Consider the following 25,310-nt stretch of genomic DNA (forward strand, 5'->3'; position numbering starts at 1 on the left):
ATGTATTTCCCATTTGTGTGTAGGGCTGCTTCTGTTCTGTCTTAGAATGAGGAAGGTAAATAATTTCAGTGTGGTCTGTGATTTATATTAACTTCTGGTTGCTTGTGTGCTGCTTAGTATGTTACTCTGCTTCAGTACACTGGAGAGAGATGACCTATGACCAAATATCCCATCTGTGTCTCAGCTGACATTCAACAATTAAAAAAATCCACTCTTGCAACATCATTGCGTATTTAATAATTCTGTCTTTCAGCATCAAGCAGTTAACAGTGTAGTGGAAAAGATGTTCTGGCTAACAGTTCTTGTAGGCTTGCACAACTGAGGTGTATAGGTACTTAATTTTTTTTAATCAAACAATATTCTACAAGCAAAAGTATACTATATTGAAACCATTGCTTTGGAAAATAGAGTGGGAGTCAAGACTGTGTTGTACAACCAGTTGTTTATGTGTAATAAGATGTAATATGTTTATTTTATATTAATATTATATATAATAATTACATTATATATTATATATTATTTATATATTTATATTTCTATATTTTATATTTTTTATATTTTTATATATAATATTAATTATATATAATTAAAATAATATTAATATTAATATTATATTATATATAATTAATAATTACATTATATATTATATATTATTTATATATTTATATTTCTATATTTTATATTTTTTATATTTTTATATATAATATTAATTATATATAATTAAAATAATATTAATATTAATATAATATTATATATTATATTAACACCTGTGCTAGATGTTCTTCTTCCACACCATGACAATATGGTTAATTGAACATGAAATACATGAGAAAGAGTTACTTGTGTCATACAAAAGGGTTATATACTATTTATGTTTTGGAACTAATACTTTCTCCATTTAAAAGAGAGAAAGGAAAAGAAAAAAGCACCACACAAACCAAACCAAACAAACTGTGTATAGATAGAGATGCCATGCAAGAGTGATAAAAAAAAGGGTAAGAGTAGCGATTTCATGCTCTGGGGGTAGTTCACTTGCTCTCATTTGGTATGTTCACATGTTGAAATAGCCCCTGAGCTGTAGCCACAGGATGCAGTGTCTGCTCCTTCTATTCTCTTCTGTCCTTTCTTGGTGAATAGAACAGCAAGTCAGCATTACAGGGCCAGAGACAGGCTTTTGTCTGCTGGCAAGAAGGGCAGGTGAGAGAGCCTTGTGTTCTTGCTGGGTAATTCTGTGTTGTGAGCAGTGTTTTCGGTTATCTCTTACACAGGCCCCTGTAGAGAAGAAAGCAATAAGCTACCAGAAGGAAACTGTACCTTTTTTTGGTAGGATTTCTAACTTTCATTCTATAGGTAACACACTCCACCCCACCTTCCCAAATCAAGAACAATACTGTTTAGGTGTCAAGAGGTAGAAGTCTTTAAAATTGGTATCTCCAGCAGGGTTCACAGAAGCTGTAGCCATTTCTGCTCAACCAAAGTGCATTTGTATTCTGCAAGAGCTGAAACACCTCAGACTTTTTATGGAAAGGTTTCAATATGTATTGTGAAATAGAGGGTTACAAGGGACAACAGAGCCCCAGTTGGGCATTAGATACATTAAATGCCAGAGTTGAATCAAACAGCAGTTTGCTGCCGAGTTTTGAAAGCAAAGCAGATAGGGCATTACTTTTACTAACTGCCACAAGTGTTGTGCAAGTGCTGTGTTCCTTGATTCATTATTAGCAGAAGAAGGAAGACTTTGGGGGAGAAAGAATTTGACATTTCTTTTTATACAAACAAGAAAAATTATTCTTTTTCCAAAGTGTTGTTATAAATTGTTTTGTTCAAGCATTACTCTTAGTAAATTGACAGTATTATTGCTACCAAAGGACAAAGCTAACAGTAGTAGAACCACTGAACAAATCATAAAATTGGTGTTGAAGTAAATAACTTCACCCATGGTGAGGACCATAATTGTGTCACAGCAGAACTTGTAAGTACTGTTTGATGTGCAACATTTGCTTTGCCAAAGGGAAAGCACCAGTCGGTTTTAGAATAATAAATACTAGTTGCAGTGCATGAAAATATTAATGAGTCCAGTAATGATGATCATCTTATGAGAATTGTATGTTCATTTTCCATTCATGCCTTCCATTTAGCAATCTGTGCAGTTTGGGTTTTTCATTCTAGCAACAGCTGCTGTCAAAGTCAAGGGCCAAAGCAATTGAGTGGCTCAGTTAAAGAGGCTCTGGAAGGCCTGTGTTATGCAATCTGGCCTATCAGTATAATTTAGTGTATATGAATAAATTAACACCTAAATTAAGATAATGTTGGTCAGACAGTATCAAATCTGATTTGATTAACACTCAGATTTATTTCTGTAATACTTTTCATTTTTCTTCTGCTCACTAACATATCAGAGTGTGAAGTAGAGCACTTGAAAAATACTTTTTCAATAATTGCTAAATGCTTAAATCTTACCCCCTCACTAAAAATACTGCATCTGTACTCTGAGGAATGTTTAGGTAGTGGTGTGGGTGGACGTACCAGCCCTGCCCATCACTGCCTTTTATCTGGAAGTCTTTCCCAGCTCTAGTACAGAAAGTCTGCAAACGCTTTAGCTTTTTCTCTTCATGGGCTAAACCAAGGTCTTCAGTTTCATACTGGTAATCTTGTATGCTTTTGTGATCGTAACATTATAAAATTTCTAATGTATGTCTTTAATAAAAGGCATTAAAAAACAGGATGGAGAAAAGACATAGTTCATAGTGGTATGAAAAACAATTTTGAAATTACATTCTTTCACTCTCCAACAGATCTTCAGAAAGCCTCTTTCTTCCCTCTGTTCTGAAATTCAAAGGAAATTACCATTTTCTTTTGCAGTGGTACCTTTAAATCCTGGGTGGAAATTATGGGGGGCTTTCTCTATCTTTGCCTTTACAATTTTTTTAAGTATTTTTTTTTAGTTTTATTTGTTTTAAAAAAATAATTGCAAGGTGATACTATCATGTGGAGAGGGAAAGAAACAAAATACAACCTTCTGAGTGTTGAATAGGGTTTCCTCTTTTTCCTGTAACTTATAAACTGCTCCTCTTTGCATCTGTTTCGCAGCATTTGGGGGCGAGAGGGGTGTATCTGATCTTTATTGTGGTATGGCACTTCACAGTGCAAAGAGTTAAATGATGCATGAAATGACCCGTCACACTGTATTATGTGCAACAGTATTATATACGCAGAGGAATAAATAAAAAAAAAAGGCAGAAAAAAACCAAGTTCCTGAAGCCCCACTTTTTTGTTGTTTTGAAGAGAAACATTTGGGGTGTGTGTATATATATATTTGAATAACTTATTTTAGCTAAGCCACAGGAGCCCATCAAGTACCAAAATAGAAAGAAGGGATATGCTGGGTAGTTTCCTTCATCAATTCATAAAGGAGGGTAATGGTAGAGATCCAGTGTCTGTGATACAGCTTTCCTGCAGGGAACCACCACAAACTTTTGCATCTAATACTGGAAATATCTTATGAACAATTTTGAGAATTGTTCCAAGTGGCTTCAGTACTGTGGGAGAAGTTAGGAATGTTTTTAGGAAGCTTTGCAAAATGCATGGCAAATGATGGTACACTGCATTTCTCATTAAATCGTAATATTCTCAGGTTCATACTACATGGTTTCATGTGATTTTGCCTGCAGTTGATAGTGTTTTGCTGAAGCTCAGACTGAAACAAGAAGTCCACAGCGTAAAAGTCCTGGTTTATGATTCCTGTGTCCTCTTTTTCACTCCAAGTAACTTTCTGTTCATGCATGAGGGTATGGACACAAATCTTCCCGCAGGCATGGGGCCTAAATACAAGTGCAAATCTAGACCTTGCAGTTTTAAACAGAAAATAGTCATTTTAAATGGGAGTTACTTTCTTTCCATTTTCTTCCTCTGTATGCAGAATATGGTCAGGAATGCAGCAGATGTATTTATCCCTGCCCCCTCCAGCTGCAGGGTTTTCTCCCTGTTAAAGACCTGGTGGTGGGTGGACAGTCTCTTTATGCTTTAAGAAAGCGAGAACCAGAGAAGGATACAGTGGTACGGTCATCTCCGAGTGTCTGAGGTGAGGCAGTGGCATTCCCTGCTCGTCATTACTCGGTGTTTAATGAAAGCAGTAGCAATACCAAAGCCCTGATCGGGCATCCACCAGCTCCACCCCCTCTTCTTATCTGCTTGGTATTGATGTCAGTGTATTTCATTTCAATAAATAATATATTTAATGAAATACTTCAGATTAATTATGTAGCAGTTGCTGCAGTTTGTAGCAAGGGTGGAAAACATCACTCATGAGGAACAACTTGTCTTTTTACACCTGCTCAGCATTGCTTGAAGTAATTTATTTTCTGCCAGACCCAGGAATGGCCTTTTCCACCCTTGTCGCCTGGGAAGCTCATTTTCACATGCTGATGGTGCTGTGAAAGAGATGGCTGGGTAGTTTTTTCCTCCCCAGCCTTGTGCTGGAGGCAGGCAGTGGGGGAGGTGGCAGCTCTGTTCTTCCAGCTCCAGAGAAAGATGATGAGCCTCGAGAATATTGTCCAATTCCCAGCTTTGGGAAGGTGCAAATGGGAGTCTGCTTGGGTTTGTGGATTTGGTTTGAAGTGGTTTGGGTGTAGTTCATAACCAGCTCTTCATTTTTATCAAGATTTGAGGAGCTCCTGTGTGTGAGTGGATTGGTGACCCACTGAAGTCTGGCATTTTTCTGTCTGGAAGTCGCTTGTATTTGATTCTTCAGAGGAAAGTGAACTTCCTTTGCAGGTACTGTGTTCAGCATCATGAGGAAGAGAGAGGTGCTGCTTTCTCATGCCGCATGGTGCATGGACCGCTACAGGCTAGGAGTATTGATAGTTTCCTGTAGTCTAGCGTAGTACTAAAACTCTTACATGCTACTTTAATCAGGCTTGGAAAACTGGCCTCAGATAGTGTTATGAATTGGAGACTCAGCCCAGTGTTACTGGAGGATTTAAGATTCCTGGCGTTTTCTCAGTCATCTCAGCACAAAACCAGCATATTCTTGTCTTGTATGAGAATGAATAGTTGATGGCCAGAACTCAAAGTGAAATTCAGGGTGTGGGAGCTAACCTGCAAAAGAAGCACTCACAAAATGAAAACTGTTGAACTAAACTCTCTTACTTTTGTTTGGCACTTGCCAATTCAAGCAGTTTGTGCAGGTTTATTTTAGATGGCAGCTGGGTCACAGGTTTGCTTCTGGATATTCCTGAGGTTGGGTTAACAGGCTTCACCCTGTTTCCCTGCCTGTGGTGGGAGCAGCAAGGGTCCCAAATTGTGCATGCCCATGTGGCAGTGGGCATGCAAAGGAGCTCAGCCATGTCACAGACAGAGTTTACTCCTTCTGTGATAGTCCCTGTGCACACAGTGGTAGGCACGTCTACTCATTCATCAGCATGTGAGCAATCTGGAGACCTGTGTAGTTTGACATTCAGTGCAGTGATGCAACGGAAAAGAAAATCTCTGTTGTTTCCATGGCAACTTGTGCGTCCGACCCTGGCTGGAGCAAAGCAGCAGGATGCTGTCAGTCCCTGCAGGCAGTGATTTCAGTAAAAGCTTGTCAAAAGAAAACACATACCCTTGTGCTCCCCCCAAGCCCCTCATGGTAATATATTCACCACAGTCCCCTTATGTCAATTATCAAAAGTGCAGCATTACATTTCCTATAACAACTTTATTCCTTCATATTTCAACCCGTGCTGCCGCTTTGATTTGATTCAGTCTTCTATCTGCAGACAGTAACTACAGAGCACTTCAGGATTGTCCATTCAAATCTTGCTGAGGATGGCATGGTCAGAAGTAGTTAGTACTAGGTGACTGGTGACCTGTGTAAAATGGTCTGGGAGGCTCAGTGCTGTCACTGGCTGACAAACACCAGCAGCCCAGATGCTGTCAGCACCAGTGGCTCTCTTAGCAGCACTGTTTAGGGAACAGAGGGACTGAACTTCTTTTTCCCCAAAGTAGTTCCTCCAATTCAAGTTACACACTGAGAAACAGTTTATAGATTATGCCGTCCTACAGTTTTCCTGGCTGAAACAATCTGTGTTTATACACAGTGTCTGTGCATAGGTTTACAAATGTGTTTGCGTAGTTCATAAGTCACACAAAAGCCACCCCTGTTCAATGCATTCTGTATGGCAGTAGTGGTATAATTTCTTTCACCAAAATGTGACGTGTAACACCTCATGATAATTCTACAGCCATTTGGTTTCCATTGGAGTGTTTTATTTAAAATTAACATCGTCTTCACTGGATATTTATGATACTTTCCTACAGTCATAAAAAGCTTAACACTTGTGCTTACTGAGCAAAGTAAATATTTGGTCTAATTTGCAGCTAATGTGAGAAGGTTTCTAATTAGAGTAGCCATGTAAATGGTGTAAGATTTCTCAAGCTGATCACGTGCATATATGTGACTTCTTTACCATGACTGCAGAAAGCAGGGGGGAAAATGCACCACTGTTAACAAGAAACTTCTGTTATGCTGTAAAATGCAGGAGTCCCAAGAATTTGCTACCATAATTACAGTTGCACAATCAGTAAACAACTCACTTTTAGTATCTTACACAGCTTTCTAACATGCCAAAATAGCTTCCTTTTTAAAGAAATTATAGTTCGTGTAGAATTTGAGCTCATTGGGACTTGTCTGTCAAAATGTTTTTAATGAAAAATTGAATTTGCATAACACTGATGCACTGATGTCTTTTGCTTTTAACTGTTGACAGTGATGGGCTGAAAATCTTGATTTTTGGGGAGGGAACAAATTGCATTAGTTCAGCTCATTTAGAGAATCTGTTTGCTGAATTAATTTGCTAAGCTTTGGAGGGTTTTTGCTATGTATTAAACCCTATTTTCCAACTGTGCGTATACTGCCTGAAAGGAATAGCTCCAGCTCCCGTTTTCTGTGACCACATTTTCATATAATGCAGCCCAGGCCCAAACCAGGGCTGCCATGCAGAGCTGATGTCATAGACTGTGCTGGGGACAGCATTGTATGATCAGAAAGCTGCTCCTGGTACTCCCCAGACTCCAGTATTGCACCTCAGCAGCTGAATAAGAAGCGTCACAGTTTTTCTCTAAGCATCATTTTGGTTAGTTAATGTGGTGAAACCTGTCCTTCCATGTAATGACTTGCTGCATAGGTGCTCACTTTGTGAAGCTCTAGCTAGATTAGCAGCAGTATACAGATAATCACGAGTGCCTTGTTAGTTGTTCCTTCACTGGTACCCTCCTATTCACAACAGAGATATATAAATGCTAAAGCATGTTAACAGTTTCAAGGTGACATTATTAACTCTGTTTCACCCTCCCAATAAACATCTGAAAGACATAGTTGTTATGTTCTTTCTTCCCTGAAACTCACTCAAGCGTGAGGGAGTTATGTGGTATACTCTGCCTTTATCTGAAATAAACTCTGAAATTTAAAAAGAAGCAGAGATTAAAGCTCCATCGGGAAGAGGACAAGTTCCATCAGTGCCCCTGCCGTCAGCCGTCGCTGGATGTTAGTCATGTGGGAAGCAGCCAAATGGTCCTGCCGGCTGATGCATCAGTGCTCTGCTCTGCTTTGGCTTTGTTGCTGTTGTTGGGATCGTGAAAAGTTTTCAGAGGTGGGGAGCCTGTCTTTTGTAGTCATGTAGCATCTGCTATTTGAGGCACTCCAAGTCCTCTGACATCTTCAAATTAAGTTTCACTACCCCTGCGTGATTCAGTATTATCTCCGTTATACAGGAGGGGATGTGTGGACAGAGACAGATGAAGCTGTTTGCTGAAGGTCACACAGCAATTCGGTGGCAGTGCTGTTCTGCTGCTTTCCAGTGCTGTCGCAGACGCAAGGTTGTCCTTTCTCCCTCGAGGGTGCTGAAGAGAGATGTATTAGCCTTGTTTTGTTTTGGGGTGGGGGGTGGGGTGGTGTGGGGTGTGGAGTGTTTTTTGTTTTTTGGGTTTTTTTAGCTTCCTTTTCCTGTGTTTGGGCAGAGTGAAATCGTCCAGACTGGTGAAGCAAGTTGGCTTCAGACACCTTGTCAAATTAACTTTTCTTGTCTCTGTGTGTGTGGGGCTGTGTGGAAGGAGTCAAGTGCAGAAGGTACAGGCACACTGGTAGTGTCAAAGAGTTAGTCAGAGGTGCTTACACAAGAAATCATCCATTTAAAAATTATATTTCAATTAAAAGATCAGATGTATTTATAATTGTTGCCATCATGCTAGCTGACAGACTAATCCTTTGCTCCATGTGTCATCCACCTCCACCAGTGTTCACGAGAGCTCTCATCTGCTGGGGCAAAGAAGGTAGCCGGCGTCCCACAGAGTTGTCTGTCCAGCCCTATACACTTAATGTTGGCATTGATGAGTGATGCTCAGAGACTTTCTAGTCACATATTAGCTGGTGACAGGAATCCCCGAGAGCAGGGTACCTGCTGCAAGTAATCGGACAGCAAGCTGGTGCATACCAAAATATTTGGGAACAGGCAGCAGGACCTTTCCTGCAGGATCCAAGGGAGTATGTGCAGCTTAGTCAGAGGCTAGAGTATGAAAAGGGCACTGTTGCCCTCACTAGCTCACAAAAGCAAGCTGGCACAAGGGGACCGTAATGGCCTCTGACATCGCTGCATGATGCTCGTTCAGTCGTAATTAAATGTGTTCAGTCAGTTAGCTCTGATAAACTGGTTTTGGTGTCCAGGCATGGGGTTGTGGGAGGTGGGAACTGTCACCTTTTCTTGTTTGTGTGTTACTTGCCCTTCCCTCAGTGTGTCACCTCCAAGGACAGCCTTGACCCTGAGCAGGGTGCTTCCAGGGCTCAGCAAGGCTGTGCACGCTAACATGCTGCAGTCTGGGCACCTGCTTCATTTTGGCGCTGAGAGAAAGAGAAGCTACTGCACAGCTGAGAGTCATTTTTGCCCTTAAAATAGTGGCACTGGGAATGTTGTATGGCACTGACCCTAAGTTGCCAGGCTGTGATTGTTACGTTCATTGTTGTACACGTGAGCAAATGCAGTATTTTATTTTCCCCTGCCTCAGAAAAGAGACTTCTCATCTTCTAGTGATAGACATCTTAGCTCTGATAGAAATTCAAGGTCTTCTACTTCATACCTTTACCGTCCTTACGCCAGCAAAAGTGCTGATAGTGGAAAAGAACATCTAAGGAATACCAGCAAATCCCACATATGCATTCAACCCCCAATGTTCCATGTAACAGAATATGTTGGTAGACTCTCATAAACTACCTGCTGTAGAGTCCCATCTCTACTGATAATGTGCTCCTGAAGCCAAGAGCCCTTTTTGATGCCTTGAAAGGGGGGTAAATGTGAAACAAAATCATTCTAGACAAATACAGGGGGTAGAGCTGTCAGGAAGAATGGCAGATGTAGTTTATTAGGCATACGTTACAGTGTGTAGCTAGCAGTGACAGCAGATCAGAAATTGCCCTGGCTTTCTCAGGGAGATATTTAGCGAGAATCCACTCAGAGGGAAGAGTAACAATTCTCTTCACTGATGTAAAATCAGACTAGACTTAGCAGTGACCCCCAAAACAGGGGAGGAAAAAAACCACAACAAACCAACAACCAACAAAAAAAAAAACCAAACAAAAAAAAACAACCCACACCATTGCTTGTTCTTCACATGATTTTTGTTGGGCAGAGGTTATTTCACTGAAGCTCATTCATTTAGGAGTGATAAATAGGAGGAACGCTTAGTTTACTAGGTCCTGCCTCCTAGCCTGATGAAATGAACTACGCAAGGATTCCTTCCCTGTCTGCCAGATAGGGAAACCTAAAGGGTATTTAATGGCCTGCAGAAACTGAAGGGAGAATCATTAGCAGTGAAGTGTCTAGGTAACTCTTTGAAAGTTAAGATGAAAAGCTTCAGTGAAAGTGACCTTCATGCTTGATGTTCCCTCTTTGCTGCTCTCCACACTTGAAGCTCTAATAATCGCTTTTTTCCACTATGTCACTGCATCCACTTGTTTCCACTGTATCACTTCATGAAACATTTCTATAGCTAGGCAGGAATTTGGATCCAGGGTGGTAATATCTGCAAACATTGAGTGGATGCAAAACACAGAGGCTGGTACAAAGAATCAGTCTTCCCTTTGTAGTGGACTGAACAAAAACGACATAGATTACTGAATATAGGTTTTAAATATTTTATTTAAAACTTGATTGGAACTTTAAGAAAGGATAAAATTATCATCAAATGTTTCTTTGAGTAGGCTATGCTATCCCCTTTGAGCAGTGCAGGAATTTGTTGGAGAGCACAAGGAAAGCATGTTGGGAATGGGAAGACCAGAGGCTGTAACCTGGCTGGCACTCTGGCAGCAGACTGCAAATGCTGGTGTGCTGTGGGAAGGTAACACGTATAGTAGTGTATGGATCAGATGAGAGGACAGGGAATGAAGGAGATGAGGTATCTGAGTAGAAAGGGAAGGAGAGAATCAACATCCAACATTCAGAAATCAGGAGAGCAGAAAGTGCCAGCAGTCAGGCTGGAAGTTAAGAAGTAGCAGCCTGTTGGGAAGGAGATATCTCTAGGGCAGTTATGTTTACTGTGACTTAAAATTGCACTAGGCTTTTGTAATTGTGACTGAAGCCCAAATTAATGGCCCCATTTGAGACATCAGTGCCTGCTTGATTGCTTGAAAGGGGGATAGTTTATGTAAAAATAATATATTTTGCTTTTAAGATAATTAAAGGTTTATTTTGCTTGAAATAGAAATTTTTCTTGGGGTGATAATGACATGAATAGTGTCTTGTGTTCCTTTACAGTGAGCAAAAGAGTAAGAAGTTTATAATCCTGCATCAAAACAATTATTTTAGCTTGGTTTTCATATGTTTCATTGCTTTTCATTGAAATGGAAAAAGAGAAAACAACAGTTTTGCCAAAAATTATGCTTATGGTTTTTAAAGCTCTGAAGTGTTTCTGGAGACATGGGACTCATAGCATGTTCCAGAGTGGTTTCCTCCTAATATGCATGGAAAAATCTCTCTGATGCCAGCTACAAGTACATACAGATGGATGCGTATAACTAGTTGGTCACGTAGAGACTTTTTACAGATGAATGCGTATAATAGTTGGTCACGTTGAAGCAGTTTTTAGTCTGGCTGACCTTGATCCACCCTTCGCAGGCAGCTGAGCTGTCCTGTCCCACTGGCAGTTTGGTGTTGCCGTACTGTAGCCTCGTAAATCTGGGTTGACAATGAGTGATGCTTCAGGCACCTCAACACCATGAGGTGCTGTGAAATGCTTCTTGTCCAGCCTGAGAGGAGCAGTTACTCTTCCAGGTATCCTAGGTCTGGAAGAAGCTGTTTTCATCACCAAGTAACCGTGCATACAGTTCAGGTAAAGGGGAAAAGGTGGTATGAATTTTAATAGTGTTTGGGCTGGGGGAAAAGTAGTGTTATTCTATCACAAATGAGCTGTAGGTACCCAACCCTCATGCAATCTATTGAATATCTCAGGATATTTTCATCTTTATGACTTCATACCTGCAGAGAATTTGTTCAGGGCATGTGTTAACTTAAAAATAACGTATAAACAAGGTGTGAACAGTTCAGTTAAGTGATAGCCTGAGGTTAAAAACACAGTGATCAAATTCAGTGTCTGCAGTTGGCAGGGAGATTGTCTTGCCGCCTTGGGAAGAAATTAAACTTGTTTTGAAATGTAGGTGTTAAGTCTGTGAAAAACTCACTTGCACATCTAAATGAAGCTGGCTTTCCAGAGTTGAGGAGACCTGGTTGAGCTCTCGGGCTGCCTTTGGGAGAGAGAGGGGCTGTGCTTCCACCATGTAGCCCTTCTGCTGAGGTTGTGTTCTATAGCATCCGTGAGGAGAAAATCTTTCGCTAAATCAGAGCTGTGCTCCCCGTCTGGCTGCCATCAACCATGGCCCTTAGTCACCAGCAACAGCCAGGGCTGTGCTGTCAGCTGCTGGAGCTAACAGAGCCAACAGCTTTGGGTCTATTTTTGTTGGGCTTCTGAGACCTTATTAATTTGAAGGGAGTTTTTGGAGATACCAAGTTTCTGCACTGTGCTTGTGTTCAGCTCTTTGTTCTCTCTGGTGCCTTCAAGTAAACGCAGGGAGTGTAGCCTCAAAAGGAGCAAAAATCCCTTCCTGTTTTGGAGTAAATGGGAGGAGGATTAAGCTCCTTCCCCCAGTGATCAGATCCTCTGATTGCCATGGGTTTTGAAGATGATTGTATATTTTCCTGTATGTGATGGATTGTGTATGTGTCTGTGAAGTAAAAGGTAACTTGGCTGTGAAAATCTAATGACTTTTCTCTATGATAATTTTACTTTCGGTTGTTGACTTCATACAATGACCACGGGTATCTAGCATCCCAGCCTCTACAGCATGAGGCAGGGGAAATCATCCTGCAGTAGTTCTGTCTCATGCTCCTTTCGGTGGTAGGCCATTGGTAACGGGGACCCTTTGGAAAATGAAAGCCCTCCCACGGTCACAGTATTGACGGTTCACGTGAATGTGGGAGAAGAGGGGAAAGTGGACTGAATGGGAAGCTCCTTAAGCTGGTTGCAGTTTAGAGTCTAATCCAATTAATGTGTGGACCAAACAACACCTGTCACTCCCTGGTCATCCAAAAAAAGCACAGTTACTGTTGAATTGTCAGTGTCTGACCATAGTCTTCCAAGCTGGTGTATGTTGTCTCGCGGTATCTAGTCTCAGGGTTTAATTTTGGGAGGTGGTAGCTGTGCTCTACATCTGTGTTTGTGCAATAATACACATGGTATTATATATGGGAAGGCCATCCTACCAGCAGGGCTCCAAAGCACTCGTGGTATATAAACGTTACAGTCACCATTTTGCATAAACCACTAAGTCTTTCCTTCCTTTTGACAGATTGAAGACATCATTACGAGAATGCAGGATGACAAAACAGGTGGAGTTCCCATCCGCACTGTCAAGAGCTTTCTGTCCAAAATCCCCAGCGTCGTCACCGGTAAGGACCCCAGTTAGCAGGGAAGATGGCTTGAACTGGTACTCACTGGCTCGAAGCAAACACACTGCTAAAGCCACAAAAAAGAAGGAATGTAAGAAATGCCACCCTCTGTTTATTTTTTCTGTGCATCTTTGTTACGAGGTGAAGCATTGAACCAAGATTTCTTAATTCTGTTGTAAGTAAGCAAGCGTTTCTATTTTTTTGGAATGAGTTACTCAAAGTTACATGGCTTTTGTGGCTATCACAGTATCACCAGTCAGAGTCATTCCCTATGATGGGGGTGTGATCTTAGGGAACTCAGGAAAGAAAGTTGCAACTGTTTTCTCACTCATACCCAGATACTCTTATTGGACTTTGATCACAGGTAGAGAAATGTGAAATACCTTTTATGCGTGCGTACTGTTTTATTAAAGCTGTATGTACAAAAGTGCGGATGGTGCAGAAACTGGGATTTAGAATACAAAACCATTCCTATATGTGTTTCCAGACAAAATATCTTCCAGTGCAACAAAGACCTTTGTCATTGGTAGATGATGAGTTTATTCAGGGTGACGTAAATTGTTTGAAGGATTTGTACTTGGGTTTCTGGTACTTGTTTTCACTAACATGGTAAGATTTGCTGTGGTGGCACAGAACTACTGTTTTCCCTTTCTCCACAAGCCGACTGTTGTCCAATATGAAGTACGCAACTATTCCTGTGACTTCATAGTTTATGATGTGTCTGTAAAGTAAATACTATTTTCTCTGTCCTGCAGTTTCTTTACAAATCAGACCAGATACATACACTGATGAGTCTGTTTAGAGAACTCTTCCCCTCCATTTCTGAAAAGTGAAGGGTTTGGTTCTTTGGCTGTGAATTTACTGCAGTAAAATTCAGATGATCACTAAAAATGCAAAAGCTGCATTGTTGCATGTAGACAGCACCAATAACTGAGAGAAGACTGGCAGTTCAAAGGGACCTTTCTTGCTCTTTGGGTCCTTGTACTGTTGTAAAATGGAAAATATCTCTTGTGAACGGGGGTGCTGGCAATACAGTTGGTGTCAAGTCTTTGTAGGGAGTGCTCCCTGCAGTGGAGCATATCTGAGCTGAAGCATTTAAAAAATATCTTTACTGTGAAAATTGTTGGATTGAGTAAAGTTTGAGTTGTGTTGATTGATTCAGGAGTGTGATTTGATATCTTTGTATCAGAAAAAAATGTCCAACTTAAGCTACATGAATGGAATGCAAATCTACAGGGTTCTCGGGGATAGGCAGGGAATATAGAAATTGGAATGAAGTTTTTACTTAAGTGAAGCTCAGTCCAGTTAATCTCTTTTTATTGAGCAACAGACTCTTCTGTCTGAAATTGATTTCATGGTGGTGACTCAGTGTAACTGGCAGTTGCAGGATTAGGGTTTTACAGTGGAAAAGAAACATGACTTTAGAACGAGATGTGAAAATTGCGTTACTAAAATGCAGTTTATGGCTGGATCAGTATGAGCTAACTGTTTTTGAAGGTTCCTGGGGAAAATAACCATTTATCTGATTTGAAAACTCATTCCATAAGCTCAAGTCTGCAATACACAGGCTGGATGTCTTAAGATTGACTCAGCTAAAACAGGTTTCTGATATGTTTGTTAATATTCATATTATTGATTAAGCAATTGATCTAGTCATCAAGCCACCACCTGTTACTCAGAAGAAAAAGGAAATGGGAGACCTCACAGCATCTTTAAACTGATTATACTTATCCTTAGGTACCACCCCGGTTGGCAGCTCCCTGGCATGATGGAAACTGCCACCTTGCATTCTGCGGTTCTGGAACAGCAGCTGCAATTACATTATTTTGAAATTGCTAGTTTTTCACAGCAGAGGCAATAGTGAAAAGATGAAGATAAAATAAGAACAAAACCTCCCTCCAAAGCTCATAGAAAGCTCTCAGATTTAGAGACGAGCAAGCTCAGTACCATTCCCTTCAGGTGATTTGAAGGCATCCCTTGTGATGCACCAGGCAGTGCATGAAGCTTCTGAGTTTGAGACGTATGAAAAAATAATGGCTCAACTGAGAGCCCAAAGTTTTTTCCACTTCTCCTTTCAGATTCGTAGACCTGCCTATTTGTTGACCAAAACCAAAAGAAATTTATCTATTATTTCAGTACTTGTGATAGGTGGATGAAGAGCTGGAGCACTTGAAGAGGCAGGAGCACCTATGTTTGAATGGAAGCTGAGGACACTGGGTTTGTTTAGTCTGGAGAAAGGAAAGCTGAAGGGATGAGAGGCTACAGAGAAAACAGGGTCAGACCCTTTCTCAAGAGTGCATGGTGGAAGCACAAAAGGCAATGTACACAAGCTACAGGAAAACAAATCCCAGCTTGATTTAGGAGGAAAGTTGTTTATGGTCAGAACAGCCAAGTGTGGGCTCAGTGGCCTGGAGAAGCTGTGGAAGCAGTATTTTGGAGCTATTCAGAAACCTCTGAGCCCAGCTGAACCAAGAAATCTGACCTAACTGTGCATGTGGCCTTGCTTTGGGTAGAGGTTGGACTAGATGACCTTCAGAGAATCCTTCCAACCTGAATTATTCTTATGATCATCAGATACTCAGTTTTTAGTACTTGTCTCATTCCAGTCAGTGTCATGAACAAAAGAGAACAGCTTGTATTTTCAAAAACTTTGGACTCCCTCTTGGGAAGACCTTAATTTCTAGACTGGCATTCTCATACTTTATTTCTACCTGAAAAATGGAACAGCAACACTGAGACGTGATTTAGTTGGCAGGTTCACAGTGACTGTGATTAACAGGGGTTTATTTTTGCTTGACACTTCTATTGTAATTGCTTCTCACAGGAGAAATGTAAAATCTCAAAGAAAAAGAAACATTACAGCAGCGCCTCGGTGCTCTAAAGAGGCAGCTCTGTTTATAGTGCAGCAAAGTGGGTGTTTGATTTAAAGTTTGAATACCAGGGAAAGAACTGCTCATCTCTGTTTTGCTTCCATGTGTCCAATGCCCAAGTTGTGAATGAGGCGTTGTGTAACATGAGGAGAAGGAGCCTCAGGGAGTTATCATTAACAGTCCTCTCTCAACACAGGAATCTGGGAAAAGGATGAAAAAAACCTTTTTTGAATGTATGATGAGTACATGTGGAGATGCTGTGCCAAAGGCATGTTTTAATCTGCATTAGAGGTAGATTTGTGGATCATCTTCCCTGGCTTTTGGCTCAAAGTAGGTCAGTCAAAGGAGGACACATCACACCGTTATCTTCTTGATTAAGTCTTCACTTCTATGAGCAAGCCACAGAGAATGAAAGTAAGGTGAAACCAGTCTCTGTGGCATCTGTGTGCATGTATCTGACATTGTCTAATGGTAAGTTTGGAGTGTGAAATGAAAAACAGATTGAGGGTAGGTATTGAGTTAGTGCTGTGATCCATGCCCAGACTAGGTCATCACCCAATGCACACGATGGCAGTTGCTGCAATAAATCGAGTTGCACATTTCTCTTTTAGTGAGAAAACTATTTCCTCAGTAATGATATTGTTTCTGTAAATGAATCAGCAATTCTTTATTTTCCCAGTCATCAGACTGTTGTAAGAACATCTCATTATTCTAACCAGCAACAAAACCAGCTTCCTAGTTGTCTTCTTGATTTCTGCACAAATGCATCTTAAAACTAACATCCTGATTGGTAGGAGGACCAAATGCATATACTTTCTTCTCCCACTGATTCAGGCTTGGCCCTATACAGCATTGCCAAAACAAATCAGAAAGAAGTTAGTGCTGCAGCAGCTGAGCTTTCCAATGCAAGAAGCTTCCTTCATACTTCCCACTCTCATTCCAGATTTCCTCTGGTCCTGTGCACTGTCTGATCCTGTGTATCAGCATCTTTGCTACTGTAAACCAAGGGAGATGTGCAGTCTACAAGCCTTGCACAATTCTGCCCTCCTCCCAAGAGGTTTTGATACAGCTTAATTCTGATCCATAACCCCCTGACTTCGAGCAGGCCTGTCCCCACAGCTCCATTTTGAGTGATACCTCCTCCTTACAGCAGCAGTCCTCTATCTGGCATCTCACCGTGCACTGCTCCTGACCCTTACGCCAACACTCGCTTGTCATCTTGCTCTACTCCCAAAGCTGCCTGTGTGGCTGTTACTGGTTTGATGGGTGATGTCCCAGCTGTGCTGGCTTGGGTTAAGTGCTGCCATGCAAGCTTTGTGCACGCGGCCCTGACAATGCATTTAATTCCTGACCTGCCACGTCTGTCTTATTGAAGTCCTAGAGCTCTCTGAGCAGAAAGTGCCAGTATTGCTGAAATGCGCCAGATGGCCTGTCGTTACTTGAGACTCATGATCTAAACCAAGTTTAAACTGCCATGTGTCTCTGTCTGAGGAAACCAGCGTGTGTCTTGGCAAATGCCTATGGAGTTGTCCCAGAACACATCAGAATGTTACTCACTCAAAGAAAATGTATTTGGCTGGAGTATGGAAATCCCATGGCGTTGAGAAAGAGAGACTTTATTATTAATAGTGTTCCCTGACAGCGTACTTCAGGGCAGACATTTCTGCTGGAGGACTTAATAAACCTATTGTGAAATGAGCTCCCATGGTGCCAGTCTGAGTGTATTCATTGCCTTTTCCCTTCAGAGAAGCTCAAACACATAGAATCATCCAGATGTGGATTTTTATTTTTTTTAAATTTTGTCTTTCCTCTGTAGTTTTGCCATGAGAAACCAGAGACTTGAAAGGTGGTACTGATCCTGTTTCAGGCAAATGTTGTAGATGCAAATATTCCCAAATATTAGCCAAGCTCAATCTTTTGCTAAATGTGAATGAGCCTATTTAGTTAAAACAAGCAAAACAAGAAAAAACCCACAACTTTGCCAAAACTTAACCCAAAATCTAAACTAATTTTGGATGTTTAATGATTTGTAACTGATACAAAAAACCATGCTTATGGGTTAAAATTGACATATATTTATGTATACTTATATAGTACTGATCATTTCTGATGGTTTTCCACACTTGCAGCAGATGCTACACAGTAAATTCAATAGCTGTGCAACTGTGTGGTGGAAACATGCTTGATCAGTGTTTGCAAGCCAACAAATCCATTTATTCTCATTGAAAATCAATTGCTCTGAGCAAGCTGCATTTAAACTAATTCAAGTCAAAACTGGGCTTCTTCATCACAACTTATTTTCTTCTTTTATTTATCTCTTCTTCAAATTGCACCCAGTGGAAACGTAATCCATCCATCCTTCAATAAGAAGGTTGTTATACGTTTTAATCTAGTATTTCAAAGCTGCTGTGAATCACATAGCATTAGGCATGTCAGCTATTACATGAGTAGCGCATGCCTTGCAATTTATCCCCCCACCCCCCGTAGCTTTCTCTTAAGCTCTCTATTCCCATGTCAGGAGACATATTAACCCAGTTAAGGAGCCAGAGTTACGCTGTCTTCCTCCACAGCTCCCTCCACAGCTCCCTCCTCGTTCTCTTTTTCTTTTTGACTGCATCCAGCTTCCTGCCTTTCAAAGGGTGAGAGGGATGGGGAGGAAAAGACAGAAATCAGCTCTTTCAAGTGTAGCATTTTTTAAAGATGCAAGTCAATACCTTGTGAAGCAAAATTTTAAAGGATTTCATTTTCAGAGGATGGGGGGGATAGTAGATTGACTAGGATATGGCTGTCAGAGAAATAAGAGGAAGTAACCAGAACTGATATTTTAAGTAGTGAATATTCAATATATCTCTCTGTACATCTGTACATGGGTACACTTAAATATGCATGAAGAGCGTGCAATTTTTCTTAAGAATAAGCCTGAGAGTGGCAAATCTTGCGTGCTGAAAATAAACAGGGACAGACTTCTGCATTTGTGGGTGCCATGCAGGGTGAGGACTGCTGGTGTTTGTGTATCACTGCCCTCTGCCGCCACCAAGCTCTAGTTCAGTTCTTGCAGCTTTTCACCTTCATCACAAGCCGCGCTGTGACTGTGTTTTCCCAGCTCAGGCGTACTTTGTGTGGTACATTTTTGTGTGCAGTTCCTTCCGCAATAGTGGTCCTCCCCAGATGCGTGGCGTGAACCCAGCCCAAATGTTGCGGTATGTGTGACTCCACAGCTACGCTGAGCTTTGGGAGGAAGGATATTTTTCGTAACTGGCTGTTGATGCCACTTCTATGTGTCTCATTCATAGTTCTGTTTCTTCCAGGACTGCTCATCTCTGCATAAGTGTGCTTGTACATCACATGAAGCTTACATATCCCTTAAAAATGCGTGCACACATTATGAGATAAATTCTAAATGTTTAAACTAAATTAAGCATCACTTAAAATTGCCAAAATCGGATGCTTTATGTAACCATGTACTTTCATATGACAGCAGTTGAAAGTACTCATAACTGAGGTGGAAAACACTAGAGGAAAAGCACATCACAGCAGTGATGTGTACATTACTGTACACATCATGTAATGGTACATTAAAATTTGGCTTAGTCCGCTGCAGAACGCTTATGAAATACATCCTGAGGCTTTAGTATTCACTCAGTAAAATGGCCTCTCAACTGCTATCTAAAAGCCCTGAATATTATGAGGAATTTAATTACCTTACACTATAATTGTGAAAATCTGTCCTGGTCCTACTTGTCCTTGCTGGATTTGAACTCTGCATCCATCAAGTGAAGCTATGATATGTCAGAAGCTTAAATAGTCATGCTGCATGGGTATTCCTGTGAGCAATAAAAATAGAATGAAAAACCACAAAATTCACCAAATGGTCCAACTTTGTTTTCCTGCACTGACTTGTCTGCTCTTCCTAGTCACCGGAGATCTTGTCAAAAGGGAATGGAAAACCAAGACAACCTTTCAGCCACCTGGGCAGAAGACAGAACAACACAAAATTACTTAAGAACGTGAGCATAAAAATTACTAGGCTGGAAGGCATCAAATGAAAGCTCTAAGTTGGAACAGAACAGTTATATTAATAAATGGGTTTGGTTTGGTTTGGTGGTGGGGTGGGTTTTGGTTGTGTTTTTTCAAGAATTGCTTGTAGGCTTTCACAGTCTTTCAGTTGAGACTAAAAGCTGGAATAGAGACGGATTTGATGATAAATTACCTGCTGAACTCCAGTGGTTAGATCAATTGGTAATTCAGCCACAATAACAAAAAATGTTAGATATTATAAAAATTCTTGTTGCTGGCTGCAGTTTCATTCTGAAATGCAGCATTTAGTTGATGGGATATTGTGGCTAATGAATAAAGTATTAAAAAGAAAATTCAGCAATATTTCAATGCCTGTAGAAATTCATAGAAATAAATGATTAATGCTTTTCTGCATTCATCTTGCTATCTTAAGCGCAGCGTTATTACAAAAGTTTGTTTCCAGATCTGAACGTCACAGCAAAAGAGTAGAGATTAATTAAAGTACTGCGTGGCTTTGATTTTTGGATGTGAGTGCTGAGCAGACTGCACTCAAGCTGCAGTACTTCACCTCTCCTGTCTTCACTTCATAGCAACCTGGGAGTTGCATGGTGAGGGATCTACCAACAGTTTTGCTTTTTCACACCTCTTGCTTTGTTTCTGCACTGCCTCCAACATTTCTGTGGGCTGCTAAGCATCAAATACACAGCAGAGCAGCTTTGCTCCCGCTGTGCCTGAGAAGCCACATACCCACTGAGGCATACGTAGAGATCGGACCCTTAGAGAAACCATTTTTACCTTGAGGTACTGTAAAAGCAGTAATATGTAACTGCCCAATGGTAATCAATAACAGTGTGAAGGAGCTAGTCTTTGAGTGTGGTTTGACAACTGTTGCTTTGAATCTGTTGCGTGAATTCCGTATAATTCGAAAAATAAACCCCTTTCATTATTCAGTGAGTACATCTGCCTTATTGTTCCATTCATACATTCTCTTCATTCTTATTTGACATTCTTTCACTTTTTTAGTCAAAGTAATTTTCAAGGTATTATTTATTGAGCAGGTTCTTACTTGTACTTTTTAATTAAAGGGCTTAGTGCAAAACACAACGGTTTGTTCTGCAGTTTGAATTTCCTGACTTTAATCAATGTGTTGTTCTAATGAAACGTGGCAGTTTAGTAACTGTAGATCTGGTCTCGTGAATCATTTGTTTTTGTTTTTTACATGTGTTAGGTTTGATAGGTGAATGATTCTTCTATGTACGTTTCGGTTACAACATGGAAGTTACCATTAATGTAACTGTTGGGGGTGGGGTAAAAAGGAAGGGTTGGTTTGGGTTTTTGCTTTAAATAGTACAAAGAATTACATAGTGCACCAGCTTGTTTTTACCAGCCATAAATAGCATAGCAGTCAGAAATCACTGTTGCTAAAAGCTGTGCTGGGGATAGTTAGAATACATCTCCAGAAGACGCTGAAGGGGGCTGGCATTGTGCTAGAGTAGACAAACTGTTACCTGGTTTGTGTGGGTACCCTGAAGGGTTGATGAATAACTTGTTTTATTCTGCCTGTTCTAGAAGTACTCTGTTCTTTGGTCTGTTATGTATTTGCACTACATAGCACCTGAGAAGCTCATAGATTTGGCTTTAGAACCTTCTATCAGAAATGGCAAACAGGAAAATGAAAAGCTTTCAGGCTTCCCATACATATCCATCATTATAAATTCACATTTGCATGTTTTCTTTAACTTTTTTTCTGTGTGGATAAATCTCTCAAAATTGCATGCTGGTTTCCCATGGATTTGTTTTGAGTACGGTGTGAATTGATGAGCTTGGATATTTTTGATGTATGATTCACTACCACATGCAGGGAAGAAAATTATATTTTGGTCCTGCAGAGAAATAAAACTAAGCAATTAGGTCTTTGTTCAGTTAATTCCTATTTGATAGCTGCATGCTTTGCAAGAAGAGAGTCTCACGATTCTACTCCGTTACAAGGTCACTTGTACAATAAGAATTTTCTCCATACAGATACATCCCCAATACAGCCCGGATTGCAGATTAATTCTTACCTAGCAATGAGTAATAAAACATGCAGGAAACTTTACAAAGTTGATTAACGTAAAATACTAATTATACTCACACAGAAAAAAAACCAAACCAAAACCATAGACTGATAAGAAAAATAATGTATGTCGTAACAGTGAAAGATTTTACATCCAGTTATTGTAGGGTTTTGTCTTGTATTGCATGGAAAATCTTATTCTGTTGGGTTTGTACCTGTTCTTACTGTGGATAGGATTCTATATCTCTTTTTTTCTTGGGTTTTTTTGAAACTTGATTGTTTGCTGGCTGATGTCAAAATCATTGTCAGATTCACCTAAGTGGATAATTTGTGATGGGTTTTTCTTTTCTGATATTTTACCTTTGCCCTAAGTATTCAGTAGACTTTATTCCTGTTTCCTGATTAGGTTAGACTGAAACCCACACTTTTTAGCATGAGAAATTTGCCAAATGTCCGATGTTTTGTTGAATGCTGTCTAAGTTTTTCTCCTACCGGAGAGACAGTGGCAGGTGTGCTTTCTAAGCCATGAAGGAATAAAAGTTACTGTATTCTGATAAAATTTCAATCACAAAGCTATTCAAGGCTGTTGTTGCTGAAACTAATGAATTGGACAGTGGCATATTCATCAAAGTTGATTTCTTTTGTCAAGCAGAAAGAACAGAATCAGAAGACTGGATCTTTTAAAGCATGATTTATAGTTTTGTATTGTAGCATCTTTTATTCATCATTTACGTCATTGCTACATGGATATTGCATTATGGATATTTTTTTTTAAGTAGGAAGGGTTGATTTTAGAGCTCCAAAGAGTGTCAGGTCCTTGACACAAGGACTTGTTTTCTTGGCGAGCCGTAAGAGGAAGAGGTACTTGGAGATGACACATGCCCAGAAGTTGAAAACATGAACAGCTTGAAACTGGGGAAAAAAACCCAAACCAAAACAACAACAAAAAAGAACCAATCAAAAAGACAAAAACTTTCAAAATGAGCTTGTCAATATGCCTTTGTTTACTGATTTGAGAAACTTGCTTTGCCAGAAGTTTGGTATGTCTCAGCGCTGTCATGTGCCCAGTGGGAGCTGGCAGGAATCAGCTTTGACACTGCAGCCACGCGTGCGGCAATGAATAACACGTGTGTAAAGGCTTGCAAATCTTGTTGAGTGTCCTTGAACTGTTGGAAGTGCAGCACATGTTCCCCAAAGGAGAGGGCAGAGGTGGGATGGAGACCTTTGCCCATTGTGCTGACCTGTGCAACAGGAGGCTGTGGCGGTCCTTGGGTTAGGTCTGCTTACGTACAGCTTCCCAGCCTCCAGTCTTCTTTACAACTGTAGAACTTGAAAGTATCCAATTTAAAAGACACCTGGCATTAAAAAAAAAAAATCTACTGTAACCTTTAAAAAAGTTATTGTCATCCTTAAAAAAAAGTAGTAATATGCCCAAAATTTGTTCCTTGTTTCTGGTCTTGATCACCTTCTGGTATTGAACCAATTGTCCAGATCACCTTCTGGTATTGAACCTGGTGTTATGATTGACACTGAAGATATCTCTTCTCCCCAGAAAGATGCTTAGTCACTGCAGTGAGATAGCCACTTCACTTTCTGTTTGTGAAGTTTTTCATTAATTGTGTCCCTGAAGGCATATTTGACTACAAAGCACTTTTTCTGGGCCTTTAATTCCTCTTGTGCTTCTCTCCTGGACCCTTCCCCAAGTTTTTAACAATCTTTTTGAACAGCGAGCTCCAGAACCATCTGAAGTTTTCCATTAACTACTGTGCTAGTGCTAAGTGTGGGGATAGCATAACCTCCCTGATCTGCTCTGCAACCACCTTCCTCCTCAGAGGTGGAGCACCACACTGACCACTTGTGGTACCCAGTTGCTTTCTGGGTGCAAATTCCTGACAGGAAGATGCCCATCAAGGAAAGGTCTGGTAAGCACTCTGTTAAATTTTTTCTTACCCATGATACATACACAAATCAGTGAGTTTCTGCTTTTTACAGAGTAGGTTAGTGTATCTCAGCAACATTTCTGTCAATTACTTAATGCTCATTTGCTCCCTATTCACCTTTTTGCTTCTGTTGACAGCAAGGATCCTTGAGCATCAAGTTAAGAAATGTACCAAGTCTATAAACATTATTTCATGTCTTGGCTCCAGTAAGAGAGTACGTTGGCATGTTAGAATCTTTCTTTACAGACTGTTCTTTCCCATTAATTTGTATGGGCTGTCCCATGGGGACCACCTCACTCATTGAGATAATTTAAGATCTCTGTGGATTCCCCTGATTTTTGTACAACATAGCTGAGCAGACATCCATGAGTGTATTTCTCAGCATTTAGATACTTTTATTTAAAAACACAAAGGGATATATTTCTTTGCCCAGGTGGAGAACAGCATAAGGAAAAATTAAAATCAGCAGAGCCAGAGCTTTCTTCTTGCAGTGCTGTATTTTAAGAAAATAATATTTTGACTTCATAGAGCCATCCTTAATTAATGTCTTATTACCTTATATTGTTAACCTTTTTGGTGGCTTGGGACTCAGCTGCAGATGCTTGTTGCATGTGTGTGAACATAAACTCAAGACAGAGTGGTGCTGAGGTTTTGCAGATTCCTCCACATTTCCTAATTTTCCTTCCTCAAGTACGTTCTGAGGATGCAGGGGCCCATTAGGCTGAGGTGCTGAGGCAGAAGGGTTGCCATAGCCAGCATCACAGAGGGAGAGCAGCCCTCTCCTGGCTCCTCAGTCCCCACGGCCAGGTTCTGGCTCAGAGTGGATCAGCTGGGGACAGATGTGAAGCCTTGCACTCCCACCTCTCTGCACTGGGGGAAGCTCTCTGGCAGGCTTGACGCTTGCCGCGAAGCTCACAGATGAGCCTCTTTGCATCACCGTTCTGTAATGCTGCTTTCCCCTCCCCTTTCCTAGCAAATTTGTTAGGGTTGTGACATTAAAGCTGTGCTGTGTAAGAGAGTGGGGGGATCAGAATAGTATCTAATGCAATCAGGGCAATAAAGCTCAAGAATGTACCCCTTTCAGCCTCTGCTGTGTTCAGTCAGTCTGTTTCTTGATCCTTGTGCAAGTTAGATTTGTGCATAACTTCTAATTAGGTATCTGGGTCATGTTTGACACACTCTTGGTTCAGCATTGACGTTCCTATGCTCCTACTTAGCTCTAAATTTGCCAGCTGTTTTCCTTAAATAATTATACCTTCCCTTACAGGATTGTGCATCTTATGTAATTACACCCACGGTAGCATGAGGGCAGTCATAGGCATATGGAGGTAGAAATAGTGTTTTCCACCAGCCTTGGCATTCTTTAATTGAATCATAAAAATCTGGATTCCCACCTCTGCTGTGACAACTTCTGTAGCTCTGCCAGACTCTCATTCATAACATCTAGACTGTCAAT

The 25,310-nt window shown here is 40.6% G+C and overlaps 1 protein-coding gene across 2 annotated transcripts in view; it reads left to right on the forward strand.

Moving 5' to 3' along the window:
* The window catches only part of RGS6 (regulator of G protein signaling 6), a 284,190-nt gene that overhangs the window by 158,918 nt on the left and 99,962 nt on the right, over positions 1-25,310 (forward strand). For both annotated transcript variants that reach the window (XM_056347234.1, XM_056347233.1), the window contains exon 3: positions 12,872-12,971. In XM_056347234.1, coding sequence (XP_056203209.1) covers positions 12,872-12,971 — 100 coding nt within the window. The remainder of the gene's footprint in view (positions 1-12,871; positions 12,972-25,310) is intronic.

The sequence above is a fragment of the Falco biarmicus genome, chromosome 7, assembly GCF_023638135.1.
Source record: "Falco biarmicus isolate bFalBia1 chromosome 7, bFalBia1.pri, whole genome shotgun sequence".
Taxonomy (NCBI): domain Eukaryota; kingdom Metazoa; phylum Chordata; class Aves; order Falconiformes; family Falconidae; genus Falco; species Falco biarmicus.